This window comes from Tamandua tetradactyla, chromosome 13 (genome assembly GCF_023851605.1).
Source record: "Tamandua tetradactyla isolate mTamTet1 chromosome 13, mTamTet1.pri, whole genome shotgun sequence".
NCBI classification, from domain to species: domain Eukaryota; kingdom Metazoa; phylum Chordata; class Mammalia; order Pilosa; family Myrmecophagidae; genus Tamandua; species Tamandua tetradactyla.
The window spans coordinates 29301572-29324103 of NC_135339.1; the positions used below are offsets into that span (position 1 = coordinate 29301572).

Here is a 22532-nt window from a genome sequence, read left to right on the forward strand (position 1 = left end):
GTGTGCCCTGGAAATAGCAGAGAGCCTAAGTGTGGCCCCGGTGCTTGGAGAGGGTGGAGGCAAGAAAAAGGTTGTCTCCTCAGCGTCCCCCAAGGTTGATTTGGAAAGAGGCCACTGCATAGGCCCTAGGAAAGGGTGGGACTGTCACTTTCTAAAGCTGAAGGATGAATGACTTTCAGACTTTGAAATCCAATGGTGTTTGCCATGCAGGTTTTCAGAACTGTTTGGGTCTTGTGACTCCTGTGTTCCTTCCATTTTCTCCTTATGGAAATGAAAACCTGTATCTTGTGAATGTCCTCCTTTGCCTGTTGTCACCAGATAACTTATTTTGAGATTCATAGGTCCACAGCCAGAAGAGAATTTTTGTCACTGTAATATCGTTTAAGGTGATGTGTATAGTTGCCAAGTTGACAAGGGGTGGACATATGGTTATTAGGTTCAGGTGTCAACTTGGTCAGGTAAAGGTGCCTAGTTCTATTGCTCTGGACATGAGTCAATGGCATGTGAACTCATCTGTCACTGATTATATCTGCAGTTGGCTAGGAGGCATGCCTGCTGCAATGAATTATGTTTGATTTAATTGGCTGGAAGCTCAAATGAGAGCTCAAAGTAGCATAGCCCAAGCAACTCGGCATACCTCATCTCAGCCCAGGTGTTTAGAGAGGCAGAAAGGAATCACTCTGGGGAAAGTTGTTGGAACCCAGAGGCCTGGAGAGAAGGCCAGCAGAGATCACCCTGTGTCTTCCTGCATAAGAAAGAACCTCAGTTGAAAGTTAGCTGCCTTTCCTCTGAAGAACTACACGTTTTTAGTGAAATGGATCCCTTTTTAGTAAAAGTCAATCCATCTCTGGTGTTTGCATTCCGGCAGCTAGCAAACTAGAACAGAACTTATCTGGCCTAAGAACCATCTGGAGGTGATAGGTTTCTGAAACGTAACCTTATGTGTGAAACTTTTGTATACTCTCAGATTAAAGCCCTAGGTGCTCTTTAGGATTAACAGGAATGATGTTGGTTGCGGTTTGGAAGACTGTGGCAGTTAGCAATATCTAGCTTAAGCTTGCATAAGAGTAGCCTCCAGAATAGCCTCTCGACCCTATTTGAAATCTTTTAGACAGTGATACTTTATTTTGTTACACATCTTTCCCCCCTTTTGGTTTGGAAGGCATTGATCCCATTGTGGCAGGGCCAGGCTCATCCCTGGGAGTCATGTCCCACAATGCCAGGGAGACTTTCACCCCTGGGTATCATGTCCCACATGCGGGAAAGGTAATTATTTTCCTTGCAGAACTGGGCTTGGAGAGAGAGAGACGCCGTATCTGAGTAACAAAAGAGGTTTTCTGGAAGTAACTCATAGGCATAATTATAGGTAAGCTTAGCTTCTCCACTACAGAATTAAGTTTCACGAGAACAAGCTTCAAGATCATGGCTTGCCTTAATAACTTCGGAGTCCCTGATGTTTGAGTGAGTATCAGGGGGTTCCCAGATAGATGGGAAAGTTTAATAGTTCCATATTTTTTCTCTAGCCACTCAAGAGCTTTGCTAAAACTTTTTTTTTAATTAATTAAAAAAAAAAAACATAACAGACACAAACATTCTTAACATATGATCATTCTGTTCTACATTTATAATCAGTAATTCACAATATCGTCACATATTGCATAGTTGTCATGAGCTTAGAACATTTGCATCAATTCAGAAAAAGAAATAGACAACAGAAAAAAATTCATACATACCATACCTCTTACACCTCCCTTTCATTGATCACTAGCATTTCAATCTACTAAATTTATTTAAACATTTGTTCCCCCTGTTATTTATTTTTATGCCGTATATTTTAACTCATCTGCTGATAGGGTGGATAAAAGGAGCATCAGACACAAGGTTTTCACAATCACACAGTCACATTGTGAAAGCTATATCATTATACAATCATCTTCAAGAAACATAGCTACTGGAACACAGCTCTACATTTACAGGCAGTTCCCTCCAGCCTCTCCCTTACGTCTTGACTAACAAGGTGATATCTATTTAATACATAAGAATAACCTCCAGGATAACCTCTGGACTCTGTTTGGACTCTCTCAGCCATTGATGCTTTATTTTGTCTCATTTTGCTCTTCCCCCTTTAGGTCGAGAAGGTTTTCTCAATCCCTTGATGCTGAGTCCCAGCTCATTCTAGGATTTCTGTCCCACATTGCCAGGAAGGTCCACACCCCTGGGAGTCATGTCCCATGTAGACAGGGGGAGGGCAGTGAGTTTGCTTGTTGTTTTGACTGGAGAGAGAGGCCACATCTAAGCAACAAAAGAGGTTCTCTTGGGGGTGACTCTTAGGCCTAATTTTAAGTAGGCTTGACCCATCCTTTGCGGGATTAAGTTTCATATGAACAAACCCCAAGATTGGGGGCTCAGCCTATTGCTTTGGTTGTCCCCACTGCTTGTGAGAACATCAGGAGTTCTCCACTTGGGGAAGTTGAATTTTCCCCCTTTCTCACCATTCACTCAAGGGGACTTTGCAAATACTTAAATACTTTTTTACTCACTGTTCAAATCACCCTGGGATTTATTGGGGCATCACTCTGGACAAACCTACAAAATCTTATGCCCTATTTAAGATTCCATGTATTTATGGTGTTCGATTAAGCTTTCTGCATAAGTTATGTTAGGAACTGCACTTGTCAAAATATAAATTTTGTACCAAATAAGTATTTTTTGCTTTAGTCTCACACATAAGTTAAAATTTTAAAATATTAATTACCATCTATTTTCAACACCTTGCAGTAATGACATTCCTTTGTTCTTCCTCATACAAAAACATTTTTGAATTTGTACATTTAGTCACTATCATACACTCTAGATATTCCTAGATTATACCATCTCAGTCTTTATCATCTATCTATCTTTCCGATTTCATTTGTGCCCCCAGCCCTCCTCCCTCTATCATTCTCATATTCAGCTTCATTCAGTGTTTTAATATTATTGTATTACAGTTAAGTAGTATTGTGCTATCCATTTCTGAGTTTTTACAATCAGTTCTGTTGCACAATGTCATCCCTTCAGCTCCAGTTACCCAATATCTTATCCTATTTCTATCTCCTGATGGTCTCTGTTACCCATGAAGTTTTCCAAGTTTATTCACTAATGTCAGTTCGTATCAGTGAGACCATACAGTATTTGTCCTTTTGTTTCTGGCTAATCTCACTCAGCATAATGTCCTTAAGGTCCATCCATGTTGTTACATACTTCATAACTTTATTGTCTTACGGCTGCATAATATTCCATTGTATGTATATACCACAGCTTGTTTAGCTACTTGTCTGTTGATGGACATTTGGGCTGTTTCCAACTCTTCGCAATTGTAAATAATGCTGCTATAAACATTGGTGTGCAGATGTCCGTTTGTGTCTTTGCCCTCATGTCCTCTGAGTAGACACCTAGCAATGGTATTGCCGGGTCATATGTTTGCCAATAGTTTTAAAATTATCTACCCAGCATACTCTGTAATGTGTTTTGGTATTACACTGAAGTGTATAGAATTACAAGTCCTCATTCCCATTCTGGGCTCCATGTGTTGGTTGTTTAAATGAGCTATTCAGACAAGATGAGTTAGGTTGTGTGCTATGGAACATCCAGGTCTTGGACAAATAGACCTATCTATTCCTGGTTCCACACAGTAGGTGAAACCCTAAAATACAGGCAGTGTCATCCTTTGCCCTGTATTCTGATTTACCTTAGTCCCAACCTGATCAGTTCGGTTTTTTATCTCTGATTGAAGTCTGATCTTTTTCAGTTGCTTAAACATAACAACTGCTACATAAACAGTTGTATGTAGAAATGCTGATGTTCTCCATTCACTTATCTTTCTGTTCCTCAGACTGGATGATTTCAGTTGTCTTCATTTTCTAGTTCACTGATTCTTTTACCAACTTCAGTCTGCAGTTGGTCATCAGCTATTGGTCCCTTTTCTTAGTTTACATTACTCTATTGATACTTTCTTTGTGTTCATCTATCATTTTCCTTTAGTTTTTTTGGTCCAAGTTTTCCTTTATCCCTTTGAGCATATTTAGGACCTTTTTTTAAAAAAGTCTTTATCTGGGATGTCTCAGACCTGATCCTTCTTGTTCATAATTTCTAATGCCTTATTGTTTTCCTTTGCCTTGGTCATCACTTCTGTTTTTTGTGATCTTTTGTTGAAACCTGGACAACTTGATATTTTGGTGTATTATTGCTGAAGTTTAAACTCTGAGATGGCAGTTCCTTATGCTTGTTTTCAGCTAGTGTTATAACAGAGCTTTCCTTGAAGGCCAAGAGCTAACCAAAAAGAAGTGGAGGGGGGAGGGAAGAAAACACCTTTCCCAGTCTTTGCAGATTGATCTGTGCCAGTGCCCTTCTTCAGGGTTGTCCATACAGTGAGTTTGGAGAATAACTCCTGGCCAAAGCATGGGTGCCTCCATGGTTCTTTCTGCACATGCTTCTTGTCTTGGACATGTCTGTGTGGCCTTGGCATACGTGTGTGACTGTCCGCTCTTCTTTCTGGACACTGCACTGTGTGTCCGCCAGTAATCTCTTGTCCCCGGTAACATGACTTGACTCGTCTTCCACAGCCTTCTGTAGAAGAGCTTGAGGAGCCATATTCCATATGCAGAGCAAATTCTGCCACAGCAAGTCCCTCAGGCCACCTCTAGACAGATTGGATCAGACTTATATACTCCCAGTATGTATGCAAGAGTTACTGTGCTCTCTCTGGAACTGGGATCCGTGTCCACACTGGATAGTGCAGGTTGGCTCTTGCTGAGCCAGTGAGGGGTAAGGGAGTGGCCAGCCAGGGTGCCAGGAGATCCTCCTTTCAGTGGCCTTTTCTTGATTTTCTTTGATTGTAAACAGTCCTTTAACTGTTTTCTGGAGCTTTCAGAAAGATATATCTGCCACTTCTTGCGTGTTGTTCAAGCTTCTATGGAGGAACTGGCAAGATGGACCCCTGAGATGCTTCAGTCCGTCTTCAATCTTTTAGGTTGTTATCAGGAGAAAAATTGTATCTTGATATGTGGGGATTTTTTTTTTCAAGGTGAAGTTTTTATTGAAGGTTCACCCACACTGTGAAGTGCACAAACTAAAAATGTACAGTTTGAATTTTCTAAGTGAACATATTCTTGGTTTCTCAAAGTAATTAGAATTTGCATTTATCTATGAAGTTGAGTGTCTTTTCATATGATTAAGGACCATTTGCATTTCCTTGTGACTGTTCAGTCTTTTGTCCTTTTTTTTCCACTTGGAATACTCATTTTTTTTTCTAGTAAGTCTTTAAAAATTGGAGATGTTACTCCTTTGTTTGAGATGAGTAACCTTTTTCTTAACATTTTCCTCATCAGTCTTCTGACTTTGCTTATTGTGGGTTTTTTGTTTTGTTTTGTTTCTTTTTTTGCTTTGCCTTCATAAATTAGAGTTTTCCAGTTTGGGTACATGGAATCTCCCTTTTCTTCAGTTCAGGACTTAAAGTAGATGACAGTCTTTCACAATTCTTCCTCATATTTTTCAGGGTTTAAATAAGTTTCTCTTGTTCCTTTCCTGCCTTTTGTTTATCTTAGCACTTTAAACACTTAACATTTATCCATTTTTCTATAAATTGTAAACTCCTTGAGGACTGGAACTCATTTGATTCATATTTGTGTCTTTATTGTTTGGAGTACAAGAGATAACACAGTAAATAATAGTGTTTGTTATGTATGACTGGTTACTCTTTGTTTCTTGGGTTTTGGTGCCTTTGTTTTTATAGCCATTGTTATTTAATTTTAGTACTCCTTATTTATTATTAAACTCACCAATCTTATTCACCCACTGCTTTTATCCTTTGAGTATTGTCTTGGCGACAATGACTTATGTTTTGGGACCTTTGCAAGAGATGACAGATCTTCATATGTTTTACATATTTCTTTATAATTAAGATTAATGGCAATGTTTTGCTGCAAACATCATCACTGTACTTCTAAGTTATTTAAAAATTTTTGGGGGGGTAGAATTTATCATATACTGTTTTCCTCTTATTTTTGTATATTTCTATAATGTAATTTGTTTATAAAAATATATGCAAAAAGTGAGAAATTAGTATAGTAAACTTCCATATACTGGTCACCAGTTCCAAGAGTTATCAACTCCTAGTACTTTAAGGTAAGTATTCAAAATATGTCATTAAATTTTTTTTTTTCACTATTTTAGGTCTTGGTATCTTGAGAGTTGTAGAAATTCGTAGAGGTTCTTTAGGACTGACATCTAAGTTAGTAATTCAGATGCAACTTGAATTTCTCTATGTTTAGGAATTTCAGCCTACTTGATGGCAGTCTGTTTCAATATTAACAATTGAAATCATTTGTAAATTGAACCAAAATGTGCTTCAGATGGAACCTAATTGATGCAGTTTTAACCACTCTTGAACATGAAGCCTTCATGTTGAAGACAGTAATTATAGTTTCCTTCTTAAGCTAAAAGAAAATGAAGTTAATTTTAAATGACATAAGAAAAAAAAAACAATTTGTAGTGGTACTAGTAACAGATAGCTATTGTACATCTTAAGGAGACTACAGAAACAGTTTCACTTTCCTTAGTCATTTGTCAGTGCCTATTGACAGTCTTAGGAGGGGCAGATATTTTAAATCAATTTTCTGTTTAAAACTTGAATATATTTTGCTTATATATTTTGTTTTAAAATGGCAGTCTGTAAACTGGAACCCATCAGCTATGGTCATAGTCTCCCTTTTAATTTTTTATTCAGCATATCCATCAGATGCTTTATTAAGGAGATCTGTAAAGTATTTGTTTTCTATCAGAAATTGCCAGAATCTGATGATTTCGGAATTATACCATTGTAGTAGTTTTATGGTAGTATGAGTGGAAATTATGATTTTATTATTAAAAATAAACACCCTAGATTATTTAAATGATTTCTTTTAAGTTAGACCTTTTCCTTTATTGATAATGGCTTTGAATAGAGAGCAATTTCTCACAATCTTTATGAACCTTTAGCTTCCTCGAAATGTTCTTGTTGCTTGATGTTCTGGGTTGATTAAGCCTAGTGTAATCACAGATTATATGTTTACCTGTGTTTACCAAACTGAAAATTATGCATGAAACATTCAAATATTTTTTGGAATAACCGAAGATATATTTATGTGTTTAAGCCTTTTCTTAACTTTTTTGTACAAATTGAAGACTTAATAACCTCATTCTTATTGAAAGTTCAAAACTAGAATGTAATTTCTCTCTTTTTGACTTCTGTAGAGCAGGTTGTTGCCCTGGATGCCCAAAATATCGTAGCTGTTTCATGTGGAGAAGCTCATACTTTAGCGCTAAATGACAAGGGCCAGGTGTATGCTTGGGGTCTTGATTCTGATGGACAACTTGGCCTTCTAGGATCAGAGGAATGTATCAGAGTACCCAGGTAACAAAGGTGACCAAAAGAGGTCTTTAACAAACTTTTTAATAAATTTGTTAATCCCAGTCATTCTGCTTCATGTGGACATATAAGAATTGAAATTTAATTCTTTTCCTTCCTTGAGTTCTTTAGGAGTTCGCTAAGTAGGTTCTTGGCTTTGCTTCGAGTTGAGTGGTATTTTTTCCAAAATTAGTAGAATTTATATTTATGTTTGTAAGTACAAAGAATGAGGAAACCTACTTTATTGTAAAATGTATACTATTAAAATTTAAGTGGGCTGAACTAATTTAAAATACTAATTTTATTATCTGGGTATCCCAGCTGTTGAAATATATATTAATTGTCTGACTTCATGTTTTTCTTTGGCTTTGATTTTAAGTCTTTAATTGCTTTTAGATTCATTTCAGGCAGCATTTTTTACATACATTTAAGTGTTTTTTTCTAAACTAGGATATGTTTGTTGGTTTAAGAAATAGGGTATAGCCACTAGAATAAGAAAATGGAGCAGAGGAAATAATATATTTAGAACAGAACTCTAAAATTAGTTTTAAATTAGAAAAAGCAACTAGTTCCTTCAGTAATTCTGTTGACTTCCCTCAAATATATGTTTATTGGAAAACTTTGCATTTGAATGCATAAATTAAATGCATAGGTACTGAAAAAGTATGCACTTCAATTAAAAAAAATTTTTTTTATTAATTTTAAATTAAAAAATGAAACAAACATTTCTAACATATCATTCTGTTCTATATATATAATCAGTAATTCACTATATCATCACATAGTTGCATATTCATCATCTTGATACTTTCTTAGAACATTTGTATTAGTTCAGAAAAAGAAATAAAACGAAAACAAACAAAAAAAGATTATGCATACCATACCCCTTACCCCTCCCTTTCATTGATTACTAGCATTTTAAACTAAATTTATTTTAACATTTGTTCCCCTATCTTTCATTTTTATGCCATATGTTCTACTCGTCTGTTGACAAGGTAGATAAAAGGAGCGTCAGACACAAGGTTTTCACAATCACACAGTCACATTGTGAAAGCTATGTCATTAAACAATCATCATCAAGAAACATGGCTACTGGAACAAAGCTCTACATTTTCAGGCAGTTCCCTCCAGCTTCTCCATTACATCTTGAATAACAAGGTGGTATCTACTTAATGCGTAAGAATAACTTCCAAGATAACCTCTCGGCTCTGTTTGGAATTTCGCAGCCATTGACGCTTTGTCTCATTTCACTCTTCCCCCTTTTGGTGGAGAAGATTTTCTCAATCCCTTGATGCTGAGTGCCAGCTCATTCTAGGATTTCTGTCCTACGTTGCCAGGAAGGTCTGCACCCCTGGGAGTCATGTCCCATGTAGACAGGGGGAGGGTGGTGAGTTTGCTTGTATGCACTTCAATTTTAATGTGTTAAAAGTGATTTTAATTTTTAGCTTGACATTTTGTATTTGTTCTATTAATGAACTTGTCTATTGGGACTTTTGGATAGATCATGTCTACATTTCCCTTATTAAACTTATAACCAAGTTCCACGAAACTCCCCAAACAATTTTCTTCCCTTTTGTTTTTTCTGCAGTAACAGATAACAAACATAATTTTTTGTTAAAAATTTTGTATAAAATTTTTTTTATAAAAAAACTTTCAGTATCAAATTGTTTTTTAAAACTTTTTAATTGTATAATATAACAAGTATACAAAGCAAAGAAATAAAACAGAGTAGTTTTCAAAGTACTTTTTAACAAGCAGTTACAGGACAGATCCCAGAGTTTGTCATGGGCTACCACCTGATCTTCTCAGATTTTTCTTTCTAGCTGCTCCAGAATATAAGAAGCTAGGCTTAAATATTTTTTTATCATCACAACTGGCTTTTTTTCCTTTTTTTTTTGTGAAAAATTACAAACACAAAAAAGCTATAAATTTCAGAGCACAGTATGACAATTAGTTGTAGAACATATTTCACAGTTTAACATGGGTTACAATTCTACAATTTTAGGTTTTTACTTCAAGCTCCTCTAAGATACTAGAGACTAATCATCAGTTTAATGATTCAGCATTCATATTCGTTTGTTAAATCCTGTCTTCTCTGTATAACTCTACCATCATCTTTTATCTATCCATCCTTCTCTTTAGGGGTGTTTGGGTTTATGGCAATAATAAATTTTTGATATTGGAAGGGTCTGTCACTAATATGGGGTAGGGAGTTGGAACTACCTGATATTTTGGAGAGGCTGGGCCCTCTTGGTTTCAGGACTTATCTGGACCAGGGACCCATCTGGGGGTTGTACCTTTCTGGAAAGTTACTCTAGTGCCTGGAACCCTTGTGGAATCTTATATATTGCCCTAGGTAGGTATTCTTTAGTATTGGCTGGAATGGTCCTGTGTGGGGGCTGGCAGGTTATGATAGTTAGCAACGTCGACCTGACGCTTGCATAAGAGCAACCTCCAGAGTAGCCTCTCAACTTGATTTGAACTCTCTCTGCCACTGATCTAAATCATTTTTTAAGATATTTAAAAAAAATTTTTTTATTGATAAAACTTAACATATGAACATACGAACATTCTGAACGTACACACATTTCATATATTGTGTAGTCAGTGGTTCACAGATATCATGTAGTTATATATTCATCAGCATGATCACTTTTTTGAACATTTGCGTCATCCAGCGAAAGAAGTAAAAAAGGTAGAACTTAAACATACCATACCCCTTACTGCTCCCTCTCATTAACCGCTAGTATTTCCATCTACCCAATTTACTTTAACCTTTGTCCCCCCATTATTTGTTTAGTTTTTAATCCATATTTTTTACTCATCTGTCCATACCCTAGATAAAAGGAGCATCAGACACAAGGTTTTCACAATTACACAGTCACACTGTGAAAGCTATATCATTATACAATCATCTTCAAGAAACATGGCTGCTGGAACACAGCTCTTCAGTTTCGGTACTTCCCTCTAGCCCTTCCAATGCACCATAAACTAAAAAGGGATATCTATATAATGTGTAAGAATAACCTCCAGGTTAGACAACGATGGCTCAGTGGCAGAGTTCTCGCCTGCCATGCCAGAGACCTGGGTTCGATTACCAGTGCCTGCCCATGTAAAAAAAAAAAAAAAAAAAAAATGAACAGAGAGAAACAAGTGAAGAGAAAATGCGGAGAAAGAGATGTACTTATTTACTGTTGGTAGGGAAATGAGAGTTGCAGCCCCTTGGAGGGCAGTGTAGTAGGTTCCACAGGAGACTAGTGGGTTTGCCATATGAGCCCATCACTCCGTTGTTCAGTATGTACCTGGAGGAACTGAGTGTAGGGACAAATGGACATTTGCACACTGGTGTTTCTGGCGGCAATGTTCATGATCCACAATGAATGGAGGTGGCTTAAGGGTACAGTGGCGGCCACAGAAGGACCGAAGTTGTGACGCATGCAACTAGATGAGTGAACCTTCCCCATTTGAAGAATTTCTGATATTCTCGTAAGCAGTAGGGACAACCAAATCAATAGACTAAGCCCTCAATCTTGGGGTTTGCCCCTATGAAACTTACTCCCTTTAGTCTCACATAGAAGGAAATGTCAGGAATAAAAAGACAAGTATTATCATGCCTCAGTGATAGGGACTAACTATAGTTTAAAAATTCAGTGAACCAAAGTCAATAATATGTGTTACCAGGTTGGAGCTTATTTGCCATTGAGCCATCATTGCCTGCCGTCTCTCTCTGTCCATTTTTAAATAGTTTTCTTCACACATCATACAATCCAGCCTAAGTGTATAGACATGCCTTTGCCACCATACTCTTATCTGAAGACATTTCCTTTTCTTCCACAAAGAATCCATACCCCTTTTCCAATCTCCCCATCTGTTGACATTTAGTTTTGGCATAATGCCTTTGTTACATTCAGTGGAAGCATATTACAGTGTTACTGTTGACTATAGACCCTAGCTTACATTGATTAGTACTAGATCATTTTAGATGAGATATTTTTCTAAGTGCTTAGAGATGTCAACCAATCTTGTAAACTTCACACATATCATTAATAAAACATATATAGAAGACAGGAGAAAAGTGAAATATCTGAAAATAAATTTCTAAAAGTTCTTGCTTATAGATTTTTATAAGAGTAATCAGAAAAGTGGAGATTCACAATAGACTATACTTTCTTAATAGCAAAATCATTTTTTACTTGTGTCGTTAAGAGTATGGAAATTAAACGATACTGTAAAATGGAATAAGAATGTAAAATTAGTAACAAACAGGTTGTAGTGAAAATGCTTTACTATAGTTTATTTAACTTGCTTATTTGTAATGTTTTGTTTTGAGATCACTTCTTCTTGGGGACATATATCAATGATTCAGTATCAGTGGTCTCTATAGACTGCGTTCCTGGTTAGCTATTCTTTTTATGTAGGCTGTATATTATACTATTATAAAAAAGACTTTTTACTATTATTAAAAAAAAGCCTGATTTTACTGATTTTTAGACTAATATAAGTAGGAATACTTAATTTTCTACTCAAACCTTAGGAAAAAATTGTCAGTAAAATTATAGTTTTTCTTTTGCATTTTATTTCCTAGATATACATAATAAAAATCATGACAGGATGATATAAGGTGATGATTTTTGTGAGTACAGCAATTTCTGGACTATAGAAACCAGTTAAATATGCATGAATTGTTAGCCTGGTCTCAAATAAAATTTATTTCCTTGATACCACCCGATTTTAAACATGTATTACAATTTTTCTGTGATGTTAGCATCTGAAAATTCAGAATAGTTTGATTAAAAGAAAAAGAGTATTTCTTAATGGTAGAGACTATAAGTTAACCTAATTTTTTAAAAATTGCCAAGAAGAGTTGGTGTTAAGACTTTTTCTTAGGAAACTTGTGGCTTAACTGAGAAATAGAAAATTTGTCAGTTGTATTGTATTGGGAAAATATTTAATGCTTAGTTCCTCAAATTTTTATATGAGATAAATGTTTCATAAGTCTTAAACATTAGTTGTTTGAATTTTCTCTTCAGAAAGCACTTATAAATGGCAATGCATGATTTCTGCCTTTGTTGCTACTGTACAATAAGTTGGAAAAATAGAAAGATACAACAGTATACATATGTAAGAATTAATTTTTTGGCACACTTTCAAGGGAGAGTCCTGAAAAATCTTATTTCAAAGTTTATTAACTGTTGTTTTGGGGCTTTCAAAATTCAGTGAAAAAATGATTCACTTTCTTCAAATGAAACGTTTCAGTGATACAGCCATTAAAAATGTTTCGATATACTTTAAACTTTAATTATAGATAGTATAAAAACTTTTTTCTAAGCTCCCGAATTCTGATTTTCTTTTCATAGATTTGATTAATTAGGAATCTTGATGTGTATATGTGTATGTATGTGTATATTTTTATATAATTATTTTTTTCAAAATTTAGTCTAGCTTATTTTGCCTTTTAGTTATCTGTATTTGAATCCTTTTTGAAGTTAGAAACCATTAAACATTCACATTTTTTTCTTGAAAAGGAAATATTTTTATGAATTCTACGAAATTCTACTTCACTAAGTATTTTTTCGTCTTTGCTATTTAGGAAAGAGGAAACATGGGAAGTCAGTTTGATAAATTGTTTTACCATTCACAGTACTTTTTTTTCTAGCTTTCAGGAATTAAAAAAAGAAAAGAAACAAAAGAAAGCATATCCTCCAACCCTCAATATATTAATGAATCTACTGAAGAGGAAAGGAAATAATTTTTTCTTTAACATAGTAATGACAGAGGAGAATATCTTTCTTCATTTCTGTAAGAGAAATGACTAAAGAAATGAACATTTATGTTATATTCTCAGTCTTGTAATAATATTTTGGAAAACAGTGTCACCATGTGTAAATTGCAGTGCAAATTTAGAAGTTTTTTTTGGCAAACTATGACTAGCTTAATACTGAAACCTCCAAGGCTTTGCAAAATAATTTATCTTTTAACAGTATAGTCCTTACATTCTATTTGCTAGGGATTCCCTGGGAAGAAGACACATGGTCTCTGCCTTAACAGAGTTTATTGTTTAGCAAAGGAGACAAACATTAAATGAATAATTACATTAGTAATTAACAGTGATAAATGTTGTGAAAGAAAACAGTGTGATATGAGAATGTATTATTTTTAAATATTTTACTTGACCTTGCAAATTGATTTGTTGCTTTGGATAGTTTCTGCTTATTTTAAAATAATATTTAATGTAATATAGTACAGTATTCAGTGTATGATATGCTTAGTGTACATAAGTAGTAACAGTAAATGGTTAATAATTTCAGCACACTTGTGTATGTTCATGTATTTTTTATTCCTCTTTTTGTATTGACAGTGTTTTATTTTGCTAATTGCAGAAAAATAGCATTTTGTTATGTTTGAAAATCTGAAGGTACAGATGCAGTTGGATCCTGCTAATTGTAGCAGTAAACTCAGGTTTTGTAGTTAAGGACTTAAATCTACTGAATAATATTTTTAATACAACAGTATGGAATTAGAGTAACTTTCCTGATCAAAATTTGATTTGCTGATGTTGCCTTTTGAAAATCATAGGTATTGACACTCTGGTCAGAACTTGCTCTGGACTCATATGGCAGAATCAGGTCAGGTGGCAGTACTAGGTAAAGGGAAATAAGAAACATTGTTTTCCTCAAAAAAAAAAATCATTCAGAAAAGTGACTAGGTAAAAGGGAAGTACATAAAACAATCTAGGATGGTTAATATACGAAGTTATTGATTTTTGTGCTGTTTTAAAAAGTAGCCTTTAGAATTGCATTGCAATTTAGCAAAACTCAGGAGAGGAAAAAAAATAGAAACTACAAAAATATGGGAAAACACATGGTGGGAGAAATAAGACCAAACACATCAGTGATCATAATAAACGTGAATTGATTAAATTTACCTAGTAAAAAAATTAGATTGAGTATCACTGATTTTGTTGTAAAACAAAAGGACAGGCCGAAAGTAATGTTTCATAGTTTGTGAATTTGTAGAACAGCGTGGTAGGATTCTGCATTGGCTCTGAAGGAATCAGAGAGACTAGGACATATAAAACATATAAGGCAAAACACCATTAGAATAATTAGATGATGTATGTTTTGCAAATGTATTTTAAAGTTTCAGACATTAAGTGAAATATTTTTTTCGATAGAAGAAAACATCTGAATTTTAAGTGCACTCTGAGAAGTACTTAAAGGTACTTAAAGGTGTGAGCATCATTCATTTTCCTTATGTAATTGTCTTTTTGAGGTGTTTTTAATCACACCTATTAATTTTTTTCCTGTCTTGTTTACTGATTTGTTTGCTTTTAGCAAAATTTTTGGTAAATTGGGTTTGTCTGAGTAAAATAGCATGACCTGCTAGGTCAATAGAAAACTCTACTTGCGCTTGGTACGTGGTCAATAAATAGTCTTACTGCATTAGACATTCAAGATTCATTTGTTAAATGGGATTAATTGATCTTGCTCTCTCTTCTTATTTCTAGAAATATTAAAAGTTTGTCAGATATCCAGATAGTACAGGTTGCTTGTGGTTACTATCATTCACTTGCACTGTCTAAAGGTAAGCATTGTTTATATTTTCTTTCCCATTTTGAGTTTTAATACTTCCTACTTAAAGTGAGCAGAAAGTCCTCTGACTTTGTTTTTCTTATTCAAGATTATCTTGGTTTCATTTCCATATAAATTTTAGAATTTGCTGTTGGTTTTCACATGCAGAAGAAAACTACTATTTTGATTGGAATCACATTCTCTATATAAATCAATTTGAGGAGAACCTTTACAGTATTGAGTCTCAGTTTTTGAACATACTCTATCCCTTCATTTATTTGTCTCGTTTAAATTTTCCTTAATAGTATTTTGCTGTTTTATGTGGAGAGGTCTTGTACTTTTTAATAATATTTTTCCTTTGGTGTTTAATGTTTTTCTGTTATTGTGAATGGTGTCATTTAAAAAATTTCATTTTTCGTTACTTATTGATATTTTATAGAAATAAATTTGAATTTTATATCTCATTGTTCTCTAGTCTACTGAAAATTATTCTCTCATAGCTGGGAAGATTGCAGCCTCTCCAGTCTCTTTTGATCTGATAGATAAACTTTTTATGAATAAGAACAGAGAAGAAGGCTAAGCAACCTGTCAACATTGTTGGCTTTCCTCTCTTATTGGTTTGACTTTTGATATGCCAGCTAAGATTGGAAAAAGGGTTAGTAAAGAATCTACCACATTTTTGTTTTTTATCATTAAAAAGTAAGTTCCAATGGCTCCATTATTATTATTTTTTATTTCACTAGACATTTAGTTAGGTTTACTATGAATAAAAACTAGACAAGAACTGTGGGGAAATGCAGACAACTTAAGAAAAAGTTTTTAGGGTGCAAACAATCTAGTGGAAGAGGCATTTAACCAAATACTTAATTGCAGTTTGAGGTGGAAAAAATACGTGCTACTTTAGTCAAAATTAAAGTAAAATGATATGGGAATAAAGAAAAACTTATGATTAGTTCCAGTTGAAAGAGTTGTTTACAAGAAGGGATTGGTTTTTTATGCAAGTCTTGCAAGATTAAGTAGCAGTAAATAAATTTAGAATTGGAGAAATGTTGAGATTAGCTAAGGAGAAATGTTGAGAAGTGGCTAAGAGAAGGATACTGCTAGTAAAGGCATAGAGGAAGGAAATGTTTGGTGTTTTTGAATGTGGGCATGTAGTTTTATGTAGGTTTTGTGAGGGTGCAGGGACAAACTAAGAGTTGAGATTGAAGAAAAAATAGAAATCCATTTTACAAAGGGTCCTAAACGCCATATTAAAGAATTTGGACTTTTATTGGCAATAAGCAACCTAGCATCTCAGTGTATTCTTTAAAAAAATTTATTTATTTTTCATTGCGGTAAAATACATGTAATATAAAAATCATTTAAAATAATTTTTACGTAGACAATTCTGTGAAATTAAGTACATTGACAATATTGTGTAACTTTCACCACTATTTCCAGACGTTTTCATCCTCAACTAAAACTCATGCCCATTAAGTGTAACAACCCAATCGCTCTTCCCTCCATACCTGGTAACCACTATTCTACTTTCTCTGTGAATTTGCTTATTCTCAGTATTTACTATAAGAGAAATCATACGATATTCATCCTTTTGTTTCTGGCTTATTTCATGCAATATAATGTCTTCAGACTTCATCCATGTTTTAGCACGTACTAGTACTTTCATTTCTTTTTATAGCTGAATGATATTCCTTTGTATGAAAATAACCACATTTTGTTTATCTGTTCATCTGTTAATGGACACTTGGATTGCTTCCTCGTTTTGGCAATTGTGAAAAATGTTGTGATGAATATTGGTGTACAAATATCTGTCTGAGTCCCTACTTTCTTTTCTTATGGGTTTATACCTAGGAGTGGAATTGTCAGGATGTATGGTAATTCTGTGTTTAATTTTCTGAGGAACTGCTGAGCTGCTTTCCCAGTGGCTGTACCATTTTAGATTCCTACAAGCAGTAGATTAAGGTTCCTATTTCTCTGTTTACTTGCAATACTTATTATCTGTTTTTTTTTTTTAATAACAGCCATCGTGGTAGATGTTAAGTGATCTCTTCTTGTAGTTTTAATTTACATTTCTCAAATAGCTAATGAGGTTGAGCTTATTGGCCATTTAATGTGATCTTTGGAGAAATAGCTCTTCAAATCTTTGACTCATTTTGTAAAATTATGTTTGTGTTTTTATTGTTGAGTTGTAGAGTTTCTAAAAATGTTTTGGATATTAAACATTTATCACATCTATGGTTTCCAAATATTTTCTCCCATTCTGTTTTGTTTTATTCACTTTCTTCATAATGTCCTTTGCACAAAAGTTTAAAAATCCATTTTATCTACATTTTCTTTTGTTGCTTCTGCTTTTCCTGTAAAATCTAAAAAGTCTGTTGTCTGCTACAAAGTCCTAAAGATATTTCCCTATGTTTTGTTGTAAGAGTTTTTTAGTATTAGCTGTTATATTTAGGTGGCTTGCTGCATTTTGAATTAGTTTTATTTATGGTGAATGTAGGGGTCCAAATTCAATTAACTGAATTTTTAGTTGTCTCAGAACCATTGGTTTAAGAGATCTTTCCCCATTGAATGGACTTGGCACCCTGTTGAAATATATGGCCATAAATGTATGGATTTATCTCTGGATTCTCAATTCTGTTCCACCAGCCTTTATGTCTATCCTTATGTCCGTAGTACGTTGTTTTCATTACTACAACTTTGTAGTAAGTTTTGAAGTCAGGAAGTGTAAGTCCTCCGACTTTGTTCTTTTACAAGTTTGCTTTGGCTATTGGAGCCCCTTGCAATTCCATATGAATTTAAGAATCAGTTTTTCCATTTCTCAAAAAAAAAAGGCTGCTAGAATTTTTATAAGAATTGTATTGAATATTAGTAAGTATTCAATCCATGAACAAGGGGTGATTTTCCATTTATTTTGGTTTTCTTTAATTTCTTTCAGAAGTTTTCTTTTTCATTTTATTGCCAAAACATAACAATATACAAACATGAACATTCTTAACATATGAACATTCCATTCTTGGTATACACAATGACTTCTACAACAGTATCACAGTTGTATATTCATCACCATGATCATTTCTTAGAACTTTTGCATCACTCCAGAAAAAGAAATGAAAAGAAAAAAGAAAAAAATTCATACATACATACCCCTCACCCCTCTTTCTCATTGACCGCTAATAATTCCTAATTATATTTTAACCTTTGTTCCCCTATTTTTTTTTCAGAAGTAGTTTTCAGTATACAAGTGTTTGATCCCCTTTATTAAATTTATTCTTAGGATTTTATTCTTTTAGATATTATTGTAAATGGAATAATTTTCTTTCTTTCATTTTCTGATTGTTCATTATTGGCATTTAGAAACCCAGCTGATATCTGTGTGTTTGTCTAGTATCCTGAAATTTAGCTGAATTTCCTTATTAGTTTTAGGAGCTTTTTTCCAGATTCTTAGTGATTTTCTGTAGGATCATGTTCATCTGAAAATGGAATAGTTTTACTTCTTTCTTTCCGATTTGAATTGCTCTGGCTAGAACTTCCCATACAAAGTTGGAGAACGGTGGTTAAAGTGGGAATCCTTGTCTTGTCCCTGATCTTAGGAGAAGGCATTCTTTTAGTTTTTTATCATTAAGATATTAGCTGTTTTTTTCATACAGGCCCTTTTTCATGTTGGAAATTTTTTCTTCTATTCTTATTTTTCTGAGTGTTTGATCATGAAAGGATGTTGGATTTTGTCAGACACCTTTTCTGTGTCAGTTGAGATTCTTCTACTATAAATGTGTATTATGTTAATTGCTTTTCTTATGTTGAGCACCTTTGCATTCTTTGGATAAATCTCTTTTTGTCATGGTTTATAATCCTTTTAATATACTGTTAGATTAATGTACTGTCAATTTACCTCTACTTTGAAGAGTTTGCATCTGTTTTCATAAGGGATTTTGGTCTGTAGATTTTTTTCTTGTCCTATTTTTTTCTGACTTTGGTATCAGGGTAATGCTGGCCTCATGGATGAGTTAGGTAGTGTTGTTTCCTCTTCTATGTTTTGGAAGAGTTTGAAAAAGATTAATGTTAAATATTCTTTATATGTTTCACAGAATCCAGCATTGTAGCCTTCTAGTCTTGGACTTTTCTTTGTTGGGAGGTTTTTGATTCAGTCTCCTTCATTGTTATATGTCTGTTGAGATTTTCTGTTTCTCCTTATGTATGTTTATAGGAGTTTGTCCATTTCATCAAGGTTGAGATTTTCTGTTTCTCCTTATGTACGTTTATAGCAGTTTGTCCATTTCATCAAGGTTTTCTAACTTGGTCTGTAATTGTTCATAATATCGTCTTATAATCTTTTTTGTCTCTGTAAGGTCACCCCATTAAAAATTTTTTTTTTCTCCCCACTTTTTGATTTAGTTATGTTTAGTCCTCATTTTCTTTGTCATTCTGGCTAAAGATTTGTGGATGTCCTTGATTTTTTTCCAAAAAACCACTCTTTTGCTTTGTTGATGTGCTATTTTTTTTTCTATTTCTATTTCATTGATATCTGCTCTAATCTTTGCTATTTTCTTTCTCACTTTAGGTGTAGTATGCTTTACTTTTTCTAGTTTCTGGACGTATGACACTTGGTTGATTTGTGATCTTTTTAAATGTAGGCATTTAATTCTAGAAATTTCCCTCTGGGCACTGTCTTTGTTGCATCCCAGAAGTTTTGCTTTGGTATGTTTTCATTCTGATTTGTCTCAAGATATTTCCTGATTTCCCTTGTGACTTCTTCTTTGACACATTGGTTATTTAGTAGTGTATTGTTTATTTTCCATATATTTCTAGTTTTCCAGTTTTCTTTCTGTTATTGATTTGTAGAGTTTTTCAGTTATGATCTGAGAAGATACTTTGTGTGATTTCTGCCTTTTAAAGTTTATCAAGATTTTATTTATGGGTAATATATGGTCTATATTGGAAAATGATCCATGTGTACTTGAGAAGAATGTATATTCTGCTGTTGTTTGATGGTGTGTTCTATGTATGTCTGTTAGGTCTAAATGGTTAGTAGTGTTGTTTATGTGGTCTGTTTCCTTCTTGATCTTCTGTTTATTTGTTCTTTAACTTATTGGAAATGGTTTATTGAAGTCTCCAACTATTATTATAGAACTATCTATTTTTCCCTTAGATTTGTCAGTATTGCTTCATGTATTTTGTGGCTCTGCCTTTATGTGCATATATATTTATATCATTTTATCTTGCTGGGGTGAACCTCTTTTCAATATACAATACCCTCTTTTGTCTCTTTTAAATTTTTTTGACTTGAAGTCTTTTTCTGACAATATTATAGCCACTCAGGCTCTCTCTCTCTCTCTCTCTCTCTCTCTTTTTATTTGGAACATTTTTTATTGTATTCTGTAACATATATACAAAACAAAGAAATAAAAAGCAATAGTTTTCAAAGCTCTCTTCAACAAGTCGTTACAGGACAGATCCCAGAGTTTGTCATGGGCTGCCATATGATTCTCTCATATTTTTCCTTCTACCTGCTCCAGAATATAGGAGGCTAGAGAGCTTAAATATTTTTTTATCATCACAATCGACTTTTTTGGTAAAAATAACATATATACAAAAAAACTATAAATTTCAAGGCACAGCACCAGAATTAGTTGTAGAACATATTTCACAGTTTGACATGGATTATAATTCTACAATTTTAGGTTTTTACTTCTAGCTGCTCTAAGATACAGGAGACTAAAAGATATCATTTTAATGATTCAGCATTCATATTTATTTGTTAAGTCCTATCTTCTATGTATAACTCCACTAGCACCTTTGATCTTTCTGTACTTCATGTTAAGGATGTTTGGGCTGTGGCAATTCTAAATGTTTGATGTTGGAAGGGTCTGTCACTAATATGGAATAGGGAGATGGAACTATCTGACATTCTGGAGAGGCTGGGCTAGGTTTCAGGACTTATCTGGACCAGGGATCCATCTAAAAGTTGTAGGTTTCTGGGAAGTTACTCTGGTGCCCGGAACCCTTGTGGAATCTTATATATTGCCCTAAGTGCTCTTTTGAATTGGCTGAAATGGTCCTGGTTGGGGGTTGGCAGGTTATGATAGGTAGCAAGGCCTACCTGAAGCTTGCATAAGAGCATCCTCCAGAGTAGCCTCTTGACTTTATTTGAATTCTGTCTGCCACTGATACTTTATTAGTTACACTTCTTTTCCCCCTTTTGGTCAGGATGGAATTGTTGATCCCATGGTGCCAAGTCTGAATTCATCCCTGGGAGTCCTGTCCCATGTCGCCAGGGAGACTTTCACCTCTGGATGTCATGTCCCACGCAGAGGGGAGGGCAATGATTTCACTTGCACAGTTGGGCTTAGAGAGTATGAAGCCACATCTGAGCAATAAAAGAGGTCCTGCAGAAGTAACTCTTAGGCATGCCTATAGATGGTTTAAGCTTCTCTACTATCTCCTTAAGATTCACAAGAGTAAGCCTTGTGATTGAGGGCTTGACCTATTGATTTGGATGTCCCTGAAGTTTGACACAGTATCGGGATTCCCCGATTATATTAATAGTACCATATTCTTTCTCACCTCCCTCAGGGGACTTTGCCAATAATTTTTGATTGTCTGCGTAATATACTCTAGGATGTTTACCAGACATTACAATAATCTATACAGGATTAAATAACCTTTCTTATTCTGGGCTGCTGGTGTTTCATTTGTTCAAATGAGCTATAAAAATAGGTTGAATTAGATTATGCACTATTGAAATTTCAGTTCCAGACCAAATAAGCGTTTCTTCCATTGGTCTCAAAGAGTATGTGTGGTTCTAAAATATAGACACTGTCTTCCTTACCCCTATGTTCTGAATTACTTTGACCCTAACCTGTTCGGCTTTGTTCTTGTCTCTAAACATCTGGCCCTCTTTTGATTACTGTTTACACCGAATATCTTTTTCCACCATTTTACTTTCAGCATCTTTGTGTCTTTCTTCCTAAAATGAGTCTCTTGTAGACAACGTATAGGTGGAGTACGTATGCTTTTTTCATCCGGTCTGTCTGGATGAAAAATCCCTCTGGATTTCTGTTCATCACAACCCTCCCCTCCTTTATATCATCATCATCTCTGCCTTTTAATCTGCATGTTTAATCCATTGACATTTAGGGTAATAACTAAGAAAGAATGATTTACTTCTGCCATTTTGTTGTTTGTTTTCTGTATGTCTTATATGTATTTTATTCCTCAGTTACTCCATTACCTTTTTTTTGTATTTAGTTGCTTTTTTGCAGTATACCATTTTATTCCCTTCTTTCCTTTCCTCTGTTCTTTCCTAGTGATTACCTGTGTAATTACTGTTAACATCTTATACTAATAACAGACTAATTCAATTACTACAACCTAGTTTCAGTAGTATATAAATTTTCTGCTCCAATATGTATCTCCATCCCTCCCCTTTTATATTGTTGTCATCTCAGATAACATTTTTACATTTTATGACGATTAACATAGATTTAAATTATTATTTTGTACATCTGCTTGTTAAGTCATATAGCAATAGGGGTGGGGAA

General features: G+C 34.3%; 1 protein-coding gene across 14 annotated transcripts in view; it reads left to right on the forward strand.

Moving 5' to 3' along the window:
• Positions 1-22532, forward strand: part of HERC4 (HECT and RLD domain containing E3 ubiquitin protein ligase 4) — a 198922-nt gene that overhangs the window by 42200 nt on the left and 134190 nt on the right. For all 14 annotated transcript variants that reach the window (XR_013161547.1, XR_013161549.1, XM_077125130.1 and 11 more), the window contains 2 exons: positions 7270-7429; positions 14931-15007. Coding sequence is in view for 12 of the 14 variants with exons in the window: in XM_077125130.1 (XP_076981245.1) it covers positions 7270-7429; positions 14931-15007 (237 nt within the window). In the remaining 2 variants the exon portion in view is untranslated. The remainder of the gene's footprint in view (positions 1-7269; positions 7430-14930; positions 15008-22532) is intronic.